Below are 17,339 nucleotides of genomic sequence, written 5' to 3'. Positions count from 1 at the left end.
ATGAGAAAAATACTGGTGATACCAAATGATTCCGCATATTAACTCAAATTTGAATATTTTTGGAAATTGTACACTTTTAATGCGAAAAGACGATATGTATGTTTATTTGAGAAGTTTGTGGGAATCGACTAAGTGATGAAGAACCGATTGTCGCTTTATCCTACGGATCCCATGGAAGCAGACCGTCTACAAAACGAAATAAATAAATATATATTCCTTCGCAGATAAACGGTCTCCACTATTTCCAGCCGGACACGACTAGTACGTAAGGTGTCCGCTCTCGTCCCGCCCTCGTCCCGCTCGCTTCACACGCGCCTTTCATTGTTATAGCTCATAGTAATGGCCTTACGGTGCTGTCAACTAAGAACACATTTATTTCAATAACATATGAATATCAGCTACGTAACAATATCACTCGATATACGCCATATTCCACGTACCTAGTATTTTGTACTTAGTAAATTTTCGAACGTTGACAACACCGAGACCGCGTCGTATCGATCTGTCAGTGTCAAAGTCTGGTCTGTTATGGAACAGGCTGGTCGGTATGTGTCTCGTATTGAAAGGTCGCTGTTATAAGTTTTATTGTGGAAATTTTAATGTTAATTAAATGTAAGTAAACAGGGAATTGTTAAACTTCCCCAACGTACGTAGCTTGAATCACGAGTTACGGTGAGTGACAAATTAAAATCGGCCGTGCTACTATCCTCGTAACGATAGAGCGATATTTGTTTAATAAAAGGGCCGTTCGGATTGTCGATAATCCCATTCTCACGGATCGTTTGGAGCCTCTGGGTCTGCGGAGGGACTTCGGTTCCCTCTGCATTTTGTACCGTATGTTCCATGGGGAGTGCTCTGAGGAATTGTTCGAGATGATACCGGCATCTCGTTTTTACCATCGCACCGCCCGCCACCGGAGTAGAGTTCATCCATACTACCTGGAGCCACTGCGGTCATCCACAGTGCGTTTCCAGAGGTCTTTTTTGCCACGTACCATCCGGCTATGGAATGAGCTCCCCTCCACGGTGTTTCCCGAGCGCTATGACATGTCCTTCTTCAAACGAGGCTTGTGGAGAGTATTAAACGGTAGGCAGCGGCTTGGCTCTGCCCCTCGCATTGCTGAAGTCCATGGGCGACGGTAACCACTCACCATCAGGTGGGCCGTATGCTCGTCTGCCAACATGGGCAATAAAAAAAAAAAAAAAAAAAATATATGGAAAGAATGAAATAAATCATACTCAATTATCACTTTCAACTTCGGCCGGTGATGTTACATAAAATTATTAGGAACGTAGCAACATATATCAGATAATATTATTGAGTACAAAATTGTTAGTGTCGCCGGCTGCAACTAAGTTAAGATTTCCACAGTAAACGTTTTAAGATTGTTGAGTATTTATCGTATAACTTACTTAGTATTAGTGGTGCATTTTTACATAACTTAGTTTTAAGACGTATAGCGGAAATTCTAATTATTAGAGGCAAAATATGTTTAAATGTTGCAACACTGAAGTCCACTACCTAAGCGACACACAGAATAAATTGTGTAATTTGTTCAATATTGTTTTTGTTTCAAAACAATTTGTATATGCATTCTTAAGCAAATTAAGGAGAGATAATAATGAATATCAAAAAAGGCTTTCTCATAGCTGGCAACTTGTCCGAAGTTTGAAATATTATTTGGAACCACTAACTCCTATCATAACAGGGTAACCAAAATGAGCACAGCAACAAAATTATGTAAAGAAATTTATCAAATATCAGAACCAAGTACATTGGAAAATATCAGATTATATAATTCAACTATTTTCAGTAACAAAATGAAAAATATAATATAAAGGTGCTTTATAATCATTAGTGTGTACATGATGTTTAGTTGGGAATGGCTTAAATATTAAGAAATGCTATTTGATATAAGTGTTCAAAAGAAATCCACACAGATATTACAAATAAACTGTTTAAAAGGAAAAGCGAACAAAGGCTTTAAAACTTAAACAACGGAGCCTGACTTGAATTAACAAATTATTACAACAAGCGGATGTTGTGACAGAGTCCTCTGCGAACATTTGTCCCTTCAGTACGACTGAATGTATCTTATATCCAAACGAGGTTAGTGATGTTTGTATTGTGAATAATATAACTGATAAAATGATGTTGAATACTTAATTGAATATGGTTGTCGTAAAATGCCTTTAGATTTTTTTAAAAGCACAACGTGGGTCGCCTTATTCACGTTGGTTCGTGAGTTGCAAGTAGTGTTGCCAAGTACGAAACACTGCCATGTCTTAGTGCAGCATTGACGCGCTTAACGGTCGCGCGGGTTTTATCGATACATAATTGTTCGTTATTGAGATAAATATTATTTTTTAATGTTTTATGACAAACAATAAAAATTCATGTAAATGTATAATTCGATTGTTATGTCATAAAAATGATGCCCTTGTCTAGAATTGTTAATCTCTAAATCATATGCATGACGAAAAATAAAAGGTATTATTGGTGTGTGTGTGTGTGTGTGTGTGAATAATTGTTGCCAATATAAAAAAAAAAATTACATAGTTCCATAGACAAAATATTACACTGTATTAAATTTGTAATCATGATAGCAAAGATCATGATTTGAAATAATCACAATTCTTCTGTTGTTTTAAATATTTCCCTGATGTTTAACTTTAAAGGGTCCGTTGTGGGATTTTAATTTGATGTTGTAGCTTAAATATGCTTCCTAGTTAGTGTTCGGACCCAAAACAGCCAAAATGTTTAATTAACTAATGTCACTTGTATTATGTACTCGTTCACTTGTGATATTCACATGGCCTTAGATGGGTTAAATATTTTCGATAAAATATATTTATGTTGCAAGTTGAAGTTGAAGTTTTATGTGACAAGTTGTTGCAGATGCAGTTCATTGTATGAACTTTGAATAGTTCACTCGCTTTGTATTTATTGTAGATTCGAATAATTGAGTCGTCTATTATCAAAGGCGGCAATCTGTACATTTGGACAAAAATTTTTTATTGATATGTTAATACAGATTTATTTGAATATAATCGTCTCCTTCAAAGAATACGGTTCAAAACCTGCATTAAATAAAGGTTAATAGTTAACCTGTTATTTATCTAAGATGTCGTTCCGAAGAGTTTTGTGACTGCCAATGGAATACAAAGTCAATAATTCGTTTTTCTGATTTACCAATCATTGTCCAAAAGTCAGATTGCCGCCTTTGATAATAGACGACTCAATTATAAAATCAGAGTGAATTATTGAAAGTTTAAATTGAAAAAAAAAATGTCAAAATGTGATCATTACATTAATGGTTAAGTTTCAAATATAGTATTTTATCAGTAAATTTAATGATGTAAATATTTAAAATAATAAAATTATTAATTTACTATTACAGTGTTTTTTTTATCCTGAGATCAGACCTAGGACAGTTCACACGCTGTGTTCGACGCACGAACATGCACGCTGTTGCTACTTATTCTGTTAGCTCGGGAACCAATAGATTATTAATATTAATAATTACGTATTTTTTTATAAACCTAATTGCCAGTAGCCTGAAAGGTTATTTTGGTCTTGACTGGTGGACGAGCTCAAAAGCCTGAAATAATTTGCTGAAATCTGCTCTGGCAAGAGCTTCGCTTTACCGAATCTACCACTGGATCGGAATCGAGACGCACTGGGAAGATCCGGCAACAAAGTTAGTGGGTATGCTTATGGGCTGGTTACATGTCAAACTTCGTCGCATTCGGTGATTTCGATGAGAACGGTTATCGGCGCTTGGAGACCCTAAAAGCACCGAGAAGTGATTCGCTTAGGACGACGGAGTCTGCGTTGCCCCGTCATCAGGTTCCAGTATGTAATTAAAGGCGGCCATGATAAGAGAGTAATCGTGTCGCACCGCTTTTTTGACGAAGTGTTCTGACGCTGTCTTTAGATACTTACATATCGGTTTTAATCTAATCGGACGACCTCCATCGTGAAGATTTCAATTCCTCGAATATCAGGGTGCTCCGACTGCGACCCTGCAGAAATGGGATTGAATATATTGTTACGCGCTGGGGTTAGGGATAAATAAAAATTCTACCGAAGTATATATTGAAACTGTATTCACACTTAGAACACTTAACGAGCTCTCTACAATTCTCAATTCACTTCTTCCGCTTCGCTTTAGAGTTCAGGTGATCCGTTTGCTGTTTCACTTCGAGTAGTTCCGATTACTGACTGCGTTTTTTTTTTTATGATTGAAGAATTAATGGTGGCCCGGAGGCCTTTCCAGTTTCACCAGGACAGGTGGGCGAGCAAAGGCTCAGCCAGGAGGGGTGGGATTTGCTAACAGCTACCCGAGCGCCTCCGAAGGAGACCTAACAGCTCAAGAGCAGCTGCTTCGCGAATGAATCTACTACCGGATCGGAATCGCGACCCGCTGAGAAGATCCGGCGAGAAACTCAGCGAGCTGATTCATGGGTTAGGTTGCACGGCGAACTCTTTGTCGAGTTCGACGAGTACGGTTACCGGGGTCCCTAAGCCTGCTCCTAGTGTTAGAGCTGAAGGCGTCTAATGCAAAGATTATTGGATCTGATGGATCCGTAAGGACTTGTCTAGGGCGTCGTGACTGGCTCCTGCGTGATCAGGATTCGGGGAGTAGTCAGCGGCAACGATAAGGCGATTATCATGACGCATAGCTTTATCGAAGTACCGTTCCGACGCTGACTTCATGTATTTCTGGATAGATTCGAGGCCCAGGTCGTCGTGTAAACTGACTGCGTGCCAACTCTGCAACGCTTTTATAGTCGAAACGACATACTAGATTTATCGAGTACATTCTGGCCAAGTTGAGTAGCTTCGATGTGTGTTTCCGCTATCTGACAATAGATGGCGTTGTACTTCTCGAGCTTTCTCGGCGTTGCGAGTTCCATTGATATTCGTTTCGGCTATTCAGCGATAGATGGCGTTACTCTTACCGGCGTAACAATATTATATACGGGCGAGGGGGGTTCGCGTGAGCAAACTTGCAGTCATAACCGTACGTATGCACGTTTTGTAGTGTCATTACGAAAGAAATGTAGGTGTATTAATATACGTAACTATCTAGTTTACTACCTCTGGAAAAAGACATTACAGTATTTTTAGTGCCGATAAACTAATGTCGAGTTCCTAAATATTAAACTATATAGACCCGAGGTGGTGGGAAACAAAATATTTTTTTTTATTTCGCAAGCAACGACTGATCTTTCTTTTTTTTTTTATTGCCCTTGTAGGCAGACGAACATACGGCCCACCTGATGGTGAGTGGTTACCGTCGCCCATGGACTTCAGCAATGCCAGGGGCAGAGCCAAGCCGCTGCCTACCGCTAGCTGATCGTAGCGGTTTTGCCGTACGATTAATTAGAGTGAAAATTCTTTAGGCGCATTGAATTAAATTTAACTCGCGACAGATTCGTTACGGCTAGAGAGAAAAGATACAATTTAGGAGAGCGAGAGTGACAAAGCGAATTTTTTTTTTGGTCAGGAGGAAATCGCCGGACTTCCGCCGCAGGGCCGGATGGAGGGCGGTGCATATCGTAGTCGAACTGACTAAAAGCTCCTGTCGCTCAAAAACCCACGTCCGAACCTCGTATAAGACAGAACTCATGAAAAGGCAAAGTGGGGAAAGTGAATTGTCTAATGCGGAACACATCTCTCTCTTCACCCTCCCCCTGACAAAGCGAACTAGATCGTTTCTCTTATAGACAGCAATCCCTATTACAAGAGAAATTTGACTTAAGGATGAAAAATGAAAAAAACACAATAGCACACCCCGCAAAAGAAGTTTTACTTCTTTCACGTGCACCAAATTGCACGCGAACCATTTTTTTCTTTTTTGTAGAAAAGTATTTTATTAATTTCCTTCCTTCTACGTACCTTTAATCATTGTTGAGTTCATTTGCCGCTTACACGGTGTCCAATGAAGTTCATGCAGTATATTCATCGATACTTATATGATTTTATTGGTATATTCATATATTTATATCCCCCTATTAGAACACCATAATTATATAAATATAATTAGCCATATCATAAACTTATGTATAGAACATGGCGTTTTTCCAAGCAAACTAAAAAGATCTGTCATTAAGCCACTCTTTAAGAAAGACGATAAAGAAAACATTGCTTGTTATAGACCGGTATCTTTACTTCCCATTTTTTCCAAAATTATAGAGAAAGTTATTTACGAAGCTATTAACTCCTACTTTGAAAAACATAATTTATTTACACAAGAGCAAAAAGGTTTCAGAAGAAATAAATCAATTAATATGGCTATACATGACCTATTAAAACCTATATATTACAACTTAGATAATCGAACTCCTACTGCTACACTGTACATGGACATGACTAAAGCGTTTGATTATGTGGATCATAAAACCCTTCTAGATAAATTAAATGCTTACGGAATTAGAGGCAATGTCCATAAATTATTAAAATCATATTTAACTGACAGATATCAAAGGGTTGAAATAGACAACATATGTCCACTGAGTAGGACAGTACAAAGCTATCACTCAAATTGGATGAAAATGAAATTCGGTGTACCTCAAGGCAGCGTACTAGGGCCGCTCCTTTTTCTAATTTATATTAATGACTTCCCTAAAGCCATAGAACATCCGATGATTCTCTTTGCCGATGATAGCACCGTCATCTTTACAGAAAAAGAATTAAATTCCTTAGAGTCCGCTATTAACACTACTCTTAAGCTAGTTATAGAATGGTTATTAAGAAACAATTTATTAATTAACCTAAATAAAACAAAAATTGTCACATACCCACAAGAAATACAACACTCTTTGAAAATAGAATATGATGGGACACATATTGAAGAAGTGAATAGTACTAAATTTCTGGGTATTTGGATTGATAATGATATGAAATGGCAAACACACATTGATACAATATGTAAAAAATTAAACCAATATACGTATGAATTGTATAAGTTAGCGAAAGTAGTAGACCAATCAGCTGTACTGACAGCTTACCATGCATATGTGGCGTCAACCCTTAGATATGCTTTAATATTCTGGGGAAATGCCACTAATACAGAGTACGTATTTAAAGCACAAAAGAAATGTGTGCGTGCTATAGCAAACATTCATGTACCAGACTCATGTAAGCCTTTCTTTCAAAAGTTTAAAATCATGACTTTTACATCGTTATATATTTATGAGGTAGCGATTTTTGTCAAAACGAACAAACATCTGTTTGCAAAACCGCAATCTGTTAGGAATACTTTAAAGATCTCTTCGCTACCTCATAGAACTGCCCTTTATGACAAGAGTTTTTTTAGTATGTCATCAAGAATATTTAATAAACTACCAATAAAAATTTTGAAGACAGTAGATTTACAAGATTTTAAGCAAAAATTGCAAGTATTTTTAATAGATAAGGCTTACTATAGTATGTCAGAATATTTAGACGATAACTTTAGATAATTAAGATGATAAAGTAGAATAATTTAAGTTTTATTTTTTATTTTTATGTAGACTTACACCTAATATTTGTACGCTTTACTAGCAGGACATAGTCATACATTTATTAATATTAGCTTATTAATCTTTGTTAAACTATGACCACAAATAATAATAAAATAAATAAATAAATAAATAAATAAATAAACAGGTCATAGGATAGATTTAAATTTAATTTTTATTGCGTTGCTCGATCTCACTGTCCACGTGGAGTTTAGTGGTTACCGAAGCCCATAAACTTTAAGAACCGAGGTCGAACTTCCAATTTTATTGCATTAAGGCGCCCCCTATTTTTCAAACTGGATCGCATTACTGCTGGGTAACAAAAATAGGGAGAAAGGTGGACTTACTCGTACGAGTAGTGTCACTTAGCGTTTTTTTTTTCTTTTTTTTTTTTTATGATTGAAAGTTTACTGGTGGCCCGAAGGCCTTTCCAGTTTCACCAGGACAGGTGGGCGAGCAAAGGCTCAGCCAAGAGGGGTGGGATTTGCTAACAACTGCCCGAGCGCCTCCGAAGGAGACCTAACAACTCAAGAGCAATTGTTTCGCGAATGAATCTACTACCGGATCGGAATCGCGACCCGCTGAGAAGATCCGGCGAGAAACTCAGCGGGCTGATGCATGGGTTAGGTTGCACGTCGACCTCTTTGTCGAGTTCGACGAGTACGGTTACCGGGGTCCCTAAGCCTGCCCCTAGTATTAGAGCTGAAGGCATCTAATGCAAAGGTTATTGGATCTGATGGATCCGTAAGGACGTGTCTAGGGCGTCGACGGTGACTGGCTCCTGCATGATCAGGATTCGGGGAGTAGTCAGCGGCGGCAACGATAAGGCGATTATCATGACACATAGCCTTATCGAAGTATCGTTCCGACGCTGACTTCATGTATTTCCGAATTGATTCGAGGCCCAGGTCGTCGTGTAGGTCAACGTTCCTCACGAACCACGAAGCCCCGACAGCTAACCTGCAAAAGCGGGATTGTAGGGATTGGAGGGTGTCTATGTGTGTGCGGGCCGCGTGAGCGAACGCCACACTCGCGTAAGTCATGACGGGCCTTATGCAAGTTTTGTAAAGTGTCACCTTGTTCCGAAGGGACATTTTACTCCGCTTACAGATCATGGGGTAGAGTCTACCGAGAATAAACGCGGCACGGTCACGGACTGATTTTATATGCGGGCGGAATGTCATCGATGCATCCAGGGTAACGCCCAGGTACTTGACCTTCCTGGCCCAGGGAATGGGTTGTCTAAAGAGAGTAATCGGGGGTGTGAGATTCCTCCTCCTAATCCGGGAGGAAATCCGTGTGGAGCTTCCCCTCTGAAATAGCACCGCAGTACTTTTCGCTGGGTTGATGTCTATGCGCCATTTTCGGAACCACTGTCCTAGGGCTAGGGCTGCGCTCTGAAGCTTCTTCGCGATTAGGGACTTATTTCTACTAGAATAGTAAACAGTCGTGTCGTCGGCGAATAAAGCTAAATGGGTCGGCGGCGACCGGGGAATATCGTTGACGAATAAGCTAAATAGGAGGGGTGAGAGGACAGAGCCTTGCGGGACTCCAGCTGTGAGAGGTCGTGGGGAGGAGCGGGTTCCCTCGACTCGATATCGAAAAGAGCGGTTCGACAAGAAATCCCGTATGATGAGCACGAGACTATCCGGCACGCCCATGTAGTTTGAAAATCAAACCATTATGCCAGACTTTGTCGAACGCTTTTGCGACGTCGAAGAAGAGAGCTCCCGTGTATAACGGTTTTGGTCGATTAAGCCCCACAAGAATGTGCTCCGTGAGGCGGTGCACCTGTTGAACGCATGAGTGATTTGTACGGAATCCGAATTGTTCATCGATGAGAATGCCCCTGGATGAGACGAAGTCTCTGAGGCGTTTGTAGAGCAGACGCTCATACAGTTTGCCTAGAGACATGAGGAGGCTAATCGGGCGGTAAGCGCGCTGGTATAATACTTAGAGAGCGCTACTGCCCATTCAAAAGACGGCTAAGACCTTTGAATACCACCAAGGAAAGAGTTGGGATGATGTTTTTTAGACACTAAACATATAACCTAAACAGACCTAGACAGGAGATTGTATGTTTTCGGTCTGTGTTGTTTTAATCAATAGGAAGTGATTTTAAATTAGATTTTTGGGTAATGTTTCTGGCTTTTAAAATGAAACACCTAAATGAAAAACACGAACGACGCATAAAACGCCCGCTGTACTCGTATCAATCGATTATACCATGCTGGTGCGCAAAACCAGCAGGTAGATAATTTTCTAATGAAATACGTACGTAACAAATGTTTAGGAAAGTTTCCTCTTCAAAAAATATTTGCCAAATTCCTGATTTCTACCTGGCTTGGGCAATTACCACAATCCTGCCTATTTCTGCCATGTAGAAACTATGCGTTCCGGTTTGAACTGGTACACCATAACACTTATTACTATACAGTTATACTACACTTATTACTATACAGAAGTCGTCGTGGCCTAACGGATAAGACGTCCGGTGCATTCGTGTTGAGCGATGCACCGATGTTCGAATCTCAGGCGGGTACCAATTTTTCTAATGAAATACGTACTCAATAAATGTTCATGATTGACTTCCACGGTGAAGGAATAACATCGTGTAATAAAAATGAAACCCGCAAAATTATAATTTGCGTAATTACTCGTGGTAGGACCTCTTGTGAGTCCGCGCGGGTGGGTACCACCGCCCTGCCTATTTCTGCCGTGAAGCAGTAATGCGTTTCGGTTTGAAGGGTGGGGCAGTCGTTGTAACTATACTGAGACCTTAGAACTTATATCTCAAGGTGGGTGGCGCATTTACTTTGTGGATGTCTATGGGCTCCAGTAACTACTTAACACCAGGCGGGCTGTGAGCTCGTCCAACCAACTTTCTTCTCAGTCGTGTCACTCTTGACAGAGTGGTCGTGATCGTCATGTAGTGTTGGAAGGGGCAGACTTGATGCGTCTCACGATGTCGCGCCATCTCTCCCTGCTCGAAGCCATTCTACTGCACTCATTTAAGGGACCTCCCACTGCAGTTTTAATTTGGTCGGTCCACCGCATTGGTGGCCTCCCGCGCGGTCTTGTACCATCAACGCTTCCCTGTACAACGAGGCTTTCTATGGACCGACCATCTCGTCGCGAAACGTGTCCGAAGAAATTCACCATTCGAGACTGTACTATACCAAATAGACGCTGCTTGATGCCGAGTTCCTGAAGTATCGAGACATTTGTACGAAAGTCGGTCCACGAAACTCCAAGCATTCTTCTCCAGCACCACATTTCCAGAGCGTCTATTTTCTTCCTTTCCACGTCTCGCACGGTCCACGTCTCAGCAGCGTATAGAAATATAGAGAATATTAGTGTTCTAACGAGCCTGATCTTTGTGGTTTTGGTTATGTTTCTATTTCTCCATACTTTCCTCAGCCCGTCCATCGCCGACCTCGTGACAGCCATGCGCCTTCTGATTTCGTCCATGCATCCGCCATTATTTGAGATTAACGCCCCAAGGTATATGTAGGACTGGACCACGTCGCAACCCGCTATTTGAGTCACGTCCGGCGAGTTATTCATAGCGCGATCGACAATCATCACCTTGGTCTTACTGCGGTTAATCTTTAATCCAAACTCAAGGCTCACACGTTCCATCCTCGACAGTAACTCCCCCAAGCATTGCGCATCAGTTGCAAACAAGGTGGTATCATCCGCGTATCGCAAGTATGCAATCCTATACCCCCCAATTGCTACACCATCTGTCCAGTTCTCCAAAGTGATGCGCATTATGATTTCTGTGTACGCATTAAATAAGAGCGGCGATACAATGCAACCTTGGCGAACCCCAGCACTTGGATGGAAGTTATCAGAGAGAACGTCATCCGCGCGCACCGAGGCCGTACCATTCTCATATAAGCGTCTCAGTAGGTGCACAAGATGTTTCGGTGTCCCCAGATCCAGTAAGGTCTTCCACAAAACAGGCCATTTCACCGAGTCAAACGCTTTGGAGAAGTCAACAAAACAAATGTATGTCGGCCTGTTGAATTCTCTTGCTTTCTCAATTATCTGACGTACGATGAAAATTTGTTCCCGAGTGCCTTTCCCCCTCACGAAACCGGCCGGAGCAATCTCTTTGGACAGATAGGTTTTTAATCGCTCATTCAGAATATGTAACATAATTTTGCTAGAATGTGATGTAAGAGCAATTAGACGATAGTTGTTACATTTCTTCGTAGAGCCCTTTTTATGCAGGGGAGTAAACACGGTATGTGTCCATTCCGACGGCCAAACTCCCGTCTGCCATACCCTGTTGCATATCTTATGAAATATGTGGTCAGCGCGTTCTCCTAAGGCTTTTATTGTTTCAATAGGAATTGCATCTCTACCAGTCGCTTTCCTGTTTTTGAGGTGTTTTATAGCAGCCCTAACCTCAGACAGGAGAATGCTTGGCTCCAAGTCCTCATCGTTTGGATCTGTACTTGTAAATTGCCGTGACTGTGGATCCTGGAATAACGATTGACAGTAACTCTTCCATGTTTCAGAGATTTGATCCAACTCTGTTATCAGTTCGTTTTTATCATTTACAATAGCCCAGGTCTTAGATGGCAGTGATTTGGTAATGAACCGTATTTTGTGGTAGAGATCTCTAGATTCATGCTTCATAGCATGTTTTTCGACCTCTTCACAAATGTTACGAAGATGAGAGTTATGATCTCGTCTGCAGCTGGCCTGAATATTGGCAGACAATACATTCAGTTTGTTCGTGTCTATGCCTTGAGCTTTCTTTCGACGTCTCTCTTCAATTAGGGCGAGCGTACCATCGGTCATCCAGTGTTGGCGTTTGCGCATTTCCGATATTGGTTTGGACTCTATTACTGCATTTTGAATGAGTTGTTTAGCCTTGCTCCATAACATTTCCGGTGTAGCCTCATTGTGATTGACGTCAGTCCACTCTGTCCATTTCCGTTCGAATGCCGCAGTAAACTTTGCCCTATCTGTTACTTCGATCCTCCTTTGCGCTCTAGGAGATCGGGCAGCCTTGAGCTTCAGTCGAATTTTTGCCAACCAACTAAGCAATAAAAAAAAAAAAGTTGAGACTTAGAACTCATGTCTACTTGAAAAACTTGGCCATATACCATAGTAAATGAACTTGGTGAGCCGTGGCCTGAATCCCCTGCCAAGACAGTAAAACCTGCCATTTCATTGTTATAAGCTTTTTTTTATATCTAATTATCTAGATTAACATGACACTTACTTGAAAATATAAAACAATACAGCTGATAAAATGTTTTTATTATCAAATCCTAATTTAAAAAAGACTCTTAGCTAGTAGTAGTACTTGTTATCGGGTCAATCTTTTAAATATTAAGAACAAGTAATACAAATAAGTTACCTCATTAGTGATATTGAGTTTTGTAAAAGAAAGGGTATGTGAACTATACGGTCAAATTATGGATCACAATTGAAATAATTTAAAACTACAAAGTTAGATTAAAACATTTATTTTAAACAACGATATGAACAAAAAAAAACTTGTTAAAAAAAACTATAGTAATTTCAAACATGATACAAGTTTACCATATAAATTAAAAATTATAATTTTAAACATAATTAAAGCCTGATTAGTTACTTCGAAACCCTTAGTTTATTCAATATCATAACTAGGAAATTGACTGCTGGATATTTGTAGGCCGCTGTCATTAAGGTTGCTTTGAATACTGTCAATACATTAGCCAGCAAGTAACCACCTATAGCTCCAAGGTAGCAAGGAATCGGCCACTGCTGCCATGGAGTATTCCAGTCCAGGGGTATCACTACAGCCCCCAGCCATGCGCCGCATACGGTAAGCATGGCGTTATTCACTAGCATCTCGACCACTGTGTCCCTGGCAAAGCTCTTCACGCCAAACAATAGTTGCATAGAACATTCCACACCAGAATGAAGTATGAGGGGAAATATTGTGAGTATAGTTAAGAGCGTGGATAACATCAATGTTTCTTCATGTAAGTCTAATACAGGCGCGCCAAAAAGTATTATTCCAATAAAAAAACAAAAGTTAACACCAAGGAGAAACACAAACGATTTGAGGACGTCGCTTGCTTTCGTTTTACTGGTCTTGCCTTTCTTTCCTTGTATATCATTCGGGGCGCTAAGATAAAACGACTTCAGTAATTCGGCAATGAATATTAGTACCAAAATATAAAAAGAAGTTCCTTTGCCCACATAGTAGAGCGACCCTCTATACGATATGACAGTCACAATACTAGGCAAGTAAATACATGTAATAAGGCTTGATATTGTTATTCGACGTAATTCTAATTGAGTATTAAACGCAAACATTTTAGTTTATCTATAATACTATTTATTACTAACACTATTTATTGTTTAACTTTTAAATTGTCAGTTTGTTTCCATTTTTCACATGTGTGACTTCATTTCATTAACAATTATCTTGGTCTGTCAATTCAGTACTAGTAGTAGTTTTATTTTTCCAACTGGAAAGGTAAGGATGTCATAACATACAGCTCAATCTATTATAATAATATATATTCATTTATTTTATTTAATATGAAACACGATAATATGAAATGAATTGTGATACGAAGATATGGGATGAAATATAATCTCGGTAAAATGGTGGTCATTTACTGAGACTCTTTCAGTGGAGTTTTTGGAGGATCCCGAGAAGTTACGTCCAGAAGCTTTATTTTATTTTCCCACATTTGTGCAATTTCACAGATACTAAACAGTTGATAAACCACCGCCAAAAAGTCCGAGATTTTCACATTGGCATTAGAAATATTGTGTATTATCTATGCATTAAGACTGACTTGACAGGACTTTTTGGCGAGAACACGAAGAGTGAACTTGTATGATTTGCTTTTTTGGCTATTTAATATTTCTTCAGGTTTAAATGTGTACTAACGATGGTTTATTAACTGTTTAGTTTTTGTGAAAATTCATAAATATATATATGAAATTAGAATGTATGGTACTACACCTTTGCTTTTCCAGTTGGAAAAATAAAACTATACTGTCAAAACTTCATTCAGCATCAAAATCTATTTAGTCGATTGTGAATTTAAGTTTCATAAATTACAACTAAAACTAAATTTTACTGAATTACAAAACAAGTTAAGAATTATCATGGATAAAAGTAATGCAATTATTAAATAAATTTCTTCTTAATATACTTTTGATACAATTAAATCGTTCAATATTGTTGATATTCAATTCCAAATGACATTAGCTATTTGGCAACACTAAGCTTACGAAATCAAATCAAAATAAATTTTGTAGTGTGTATGACTGCGGGAGCTCAGCAAAAGTACGTTCAAATCGATATGACGACACAAACTTTATAAATGAAAGTCGCTGTCAGCTGAGCTCCCAGTTGATCGGTCACAGACCACAGTGGAACGTTCGGCTACAGTGAGAGCCAACGTTTAGTTATCCTTAAATAAATTATCTCCAACTTCAAAAAGTTTCATAAGTGTTTTGTGTCATCGATTACATAAAAATCGTAAAATGCCTTGTCCGTTTTTGGGATCGTTGAACCAAGCGTTCGTGAAAAATTATGGTGCGACCCTGATGAAGCAGTACGGAAATTATTGCCCGATTATATCTCGTGGATTTCGTTCTTTGGGAAATGACGAAACCAAATGCCCCTTCATTCAGCAAAACTCTATCATTTCGGAAGCTCCTAAGGAAATGACCGAGGACATCGCCGAACCTGCGACTCCGTACCACTACGAGAACTTTTTCCACGACCAGATCAACGCTAAAAAAAGGGACTACTCCTATCGCGTTTTTAGAAAGGTGTCTCGTCTGGCTGCTGATGGAGTATATCCGAAAGCCCTGGAGGGGCCTGAAAATCGTAGAGTAACTGTCTGGTGTGCCAATGACTACTTAGGGATGTCCCGTCACCCAACTGTGCAGGATGCTGCCGTCAACGCTATCAAATCCTATGGAACAGGAGCAGGTGGTACAAGGAATATTGCTGGAAACTCCCAGATGACTGAGAAGCTTGAAGGAGAAATTGCAAAACTGCATAAGAAGCCTGCAGCATTAATATTTAGTTCTTGCTTTGTAGCTAACGACGCTACTTTATCTACATTAGCAAAAATACTGCCTGATTGCATAGTTTACTCGGATGCAGGAAACCACGCTTCTATGATACAAGGAATCCGGAACAGCCGAGCCCCTAAGCATATCTTCAGGCACAACGATCCAAACCACCTACGGAAGTTATTGGCAGACTCTCCCAAAGGTGTACCAAAGCTAGTTGTATTTGAAACTGTCCATTCCATGAGTGGTGCTATATGTCCTTTAGAAGAAATGTGCGATATAGCACATGATTATGGAGCTTTAACTTTTGTTGATGAAGTGCATGCTGTTGGCTTGTATGGAAAACATGGTGCGGGCATAGGAGAAGAGAGAGGTTTGCAAGACAAACTAGACATTGTATCGGGGACACTGGGAAAGGCTTATGGTAATGTCGGAGGATATATCGCAGGTTCCTCCCTCCTCGTGGACACTATAAGGTCTCTAGCACCTGGTTTCATTTTTACTACAGCATTACCGCCACCGGTTCTAGCTGGCTCCCTGGCAGCTATAAGGCTTTTAGCTAGTGAAGAAGGACAGAATCTACGAGCTAAGCACCAGGCCATAGTGCGCTATTTGAAACTGTCATTGCTCGTGGCCGGTTTGCCACAGTTACCATCCGTGAGTCACATAGTGCCCGTTCCCATCAAAGGGGCGGATAAAGTGGCCCTCGTTGCTGAATCTCTAATGAAGAGGGGCCACTACGTGCAGGCTATCAACTATCCCACGGTGGCGCGCGGCGATGAGCGGCTGCGGTTCGCGCCGGGCCCCTACCACACGCCCGAAATGATAGACAACCTGATCACGGCACTCATTGAATCATTCCATGAGAATAATATACGCTTCAGTGAGTTTATGATAAACGGCACTTGCCGCGAATGCAGCATGGAGTACAAGGTGGACATCGGCTACGAGGAGCCCCTCAAATACCCGATGCAAGTCGCCTAGACCTTGACCTTGACCTTGAACTAGCGAAATTTTTATTTATTTGAATTATTATGGTTGATGGTTAGGGAAAAAAAATTAAATGCATGGCAATGGTTTTGATTGTTTTATTCAGTCCCAGTATTTGATGGCGCCGTCCCAGCCCGCGGTAAGCAGCTTGCTGGGCTCATGTGGGTGCCACAGTGAGGTTATGCAAACTCCGTCGTGAGCTTTCCACTTCTTATAAAGTTTCGTCGTCTTCCAATCCCAAATGTAGCATTTCCCGTCCGCGTCACCCGACACCAAATAACTGTAAACAATTAGAAAAGATTTAACAATTTCATTACTGCATTTCACATACAACTGCCTCTTATTAAAATTTCTGCTGATAAACTATTTAGGAGTGTAATGATAAAACAACTACAGGCTACAAATGAGACGTCTCACCCTTTTTATTTTATATTTTATTGCTTAGATGGTTGGACGAGCTCACAGCCCACCTGGTGTTAAGTGTTTACCGGAGCCCATAGACATCTACGACGTAAATGCGCCACCCACCTTAAGATAACTACTAAGGTCTTAAGTATAGTACAACGGCTGCCCCACCCTTCAAACCGAAACGCATTACTGCTTCACTGCAGAAATAGGCAGGGTGGTGGTACCTACCCGTGCGGACTCACAAGAGGTCCTACCGTCAGTTAAAAAGTAGTTTATACATTTGCTGAATATACATTGAATACGTATATTAATAAAATAATTTGTTCGTTAAAATCATTATATAATATCTCTCAAAAGTAGCTGCCATAATAAGGAAAG

General features: G+C 40.2%; 4 protein-coding genes across 8 annotated transcripts in view; 2 read left to right on the top strand and 2 right to left on the bottom strand.

Moving 5' to 3' along the window:
* Gdap2 (ganglioside induced differentiation associated protein 2) overlaps positions 1-3,394 on the top strand; it is a 117,846-nt gene extending 114,452 nt beyond the window's left edge. For all 5 annotated transcript variants that reach the window (XM_089729660.1, XM_089729662.1, XM_089729661.1 and 2 more), the window contains exon 12: positions 225-3,394. In XM_089729660.1, the coding sequence (XP_089585786.1) occupies positions 225-269 (45 nt within the window). In that variant the 3' untranslated portion in view covers positions 270-3,394. The remainder of the gene's footprint in view (positions 1-224) is intronic.
* Positions 3,395-12,984: 9,590 nt separating this feature from the next.
* PIG-F (phosphatidylinositol glycan anchor biosynthesis class F) lies at positions 12,985-13,955 on the bottom strand. Its single transcript, XM_028180328.2, has one exon. The coding sequence runs from the start codon at positions 13,833-13,835 to the stop codon at positions 13,122-13,124; it is 714 nt and encodes a 237-aa protein (XP_028036129.2). The 5' UTR covers positions 13,836-13,955; the 3' UTR covers positions 12,985-13,121.
* Positions 13,956-14,546: 591 nt separating this feature from the next.
* On the top strand, positions 14,547-16,641 carry Alas (5-aminolevulinate synthase). Its single transcript, XM_028180323.2, has one exon. It carries the CDS (start codon positions 15,024-15,026, stop codon positions 16,545-16,547), a length of 1,524 nt encoding a protein of 507 aa, XP_028036124.2. The 5' UTR covers positions 14,547-15,023; the 3' UTR covers positions 16,548-16,641.
* LOC114247368 (pre-mRNA-processing factor 17) overlaps positions 16,638-17,339 on the bottom strand; it is a 36,655-nt gene continuing 35,953 nt past the window's right edge. Inside the window, exon 11 of the mRNA XM_028180322.2 lies at positions 16,638-16,833. Coding sequence (XP_028036123.2) covers positions 16,656-16,833 — 178 coding nt within the window. The 3' untranslated portion in view covers positions 16,638-16,655. The remainder of the gene's footprint in view (positions 16,834-17,339) is intronic.

Source organism: Bombyx mandarina, chromosome 09 (assembly GCF_030267445.1).
Source record: "Bombyx mandarina strain Sakado chromosome 09, ASM3026744v2".
Taxonomy (NCBI): domain Eukaryota; kingdom Metazoa; phylum Arthropoda; class Insecta; order Lepidoptera; family Bombycidae; genus Bombyx; species Bombyx mandarina.
This window is presented reverse-complemented; position numbering and strand designations above follow the sequence as displayed.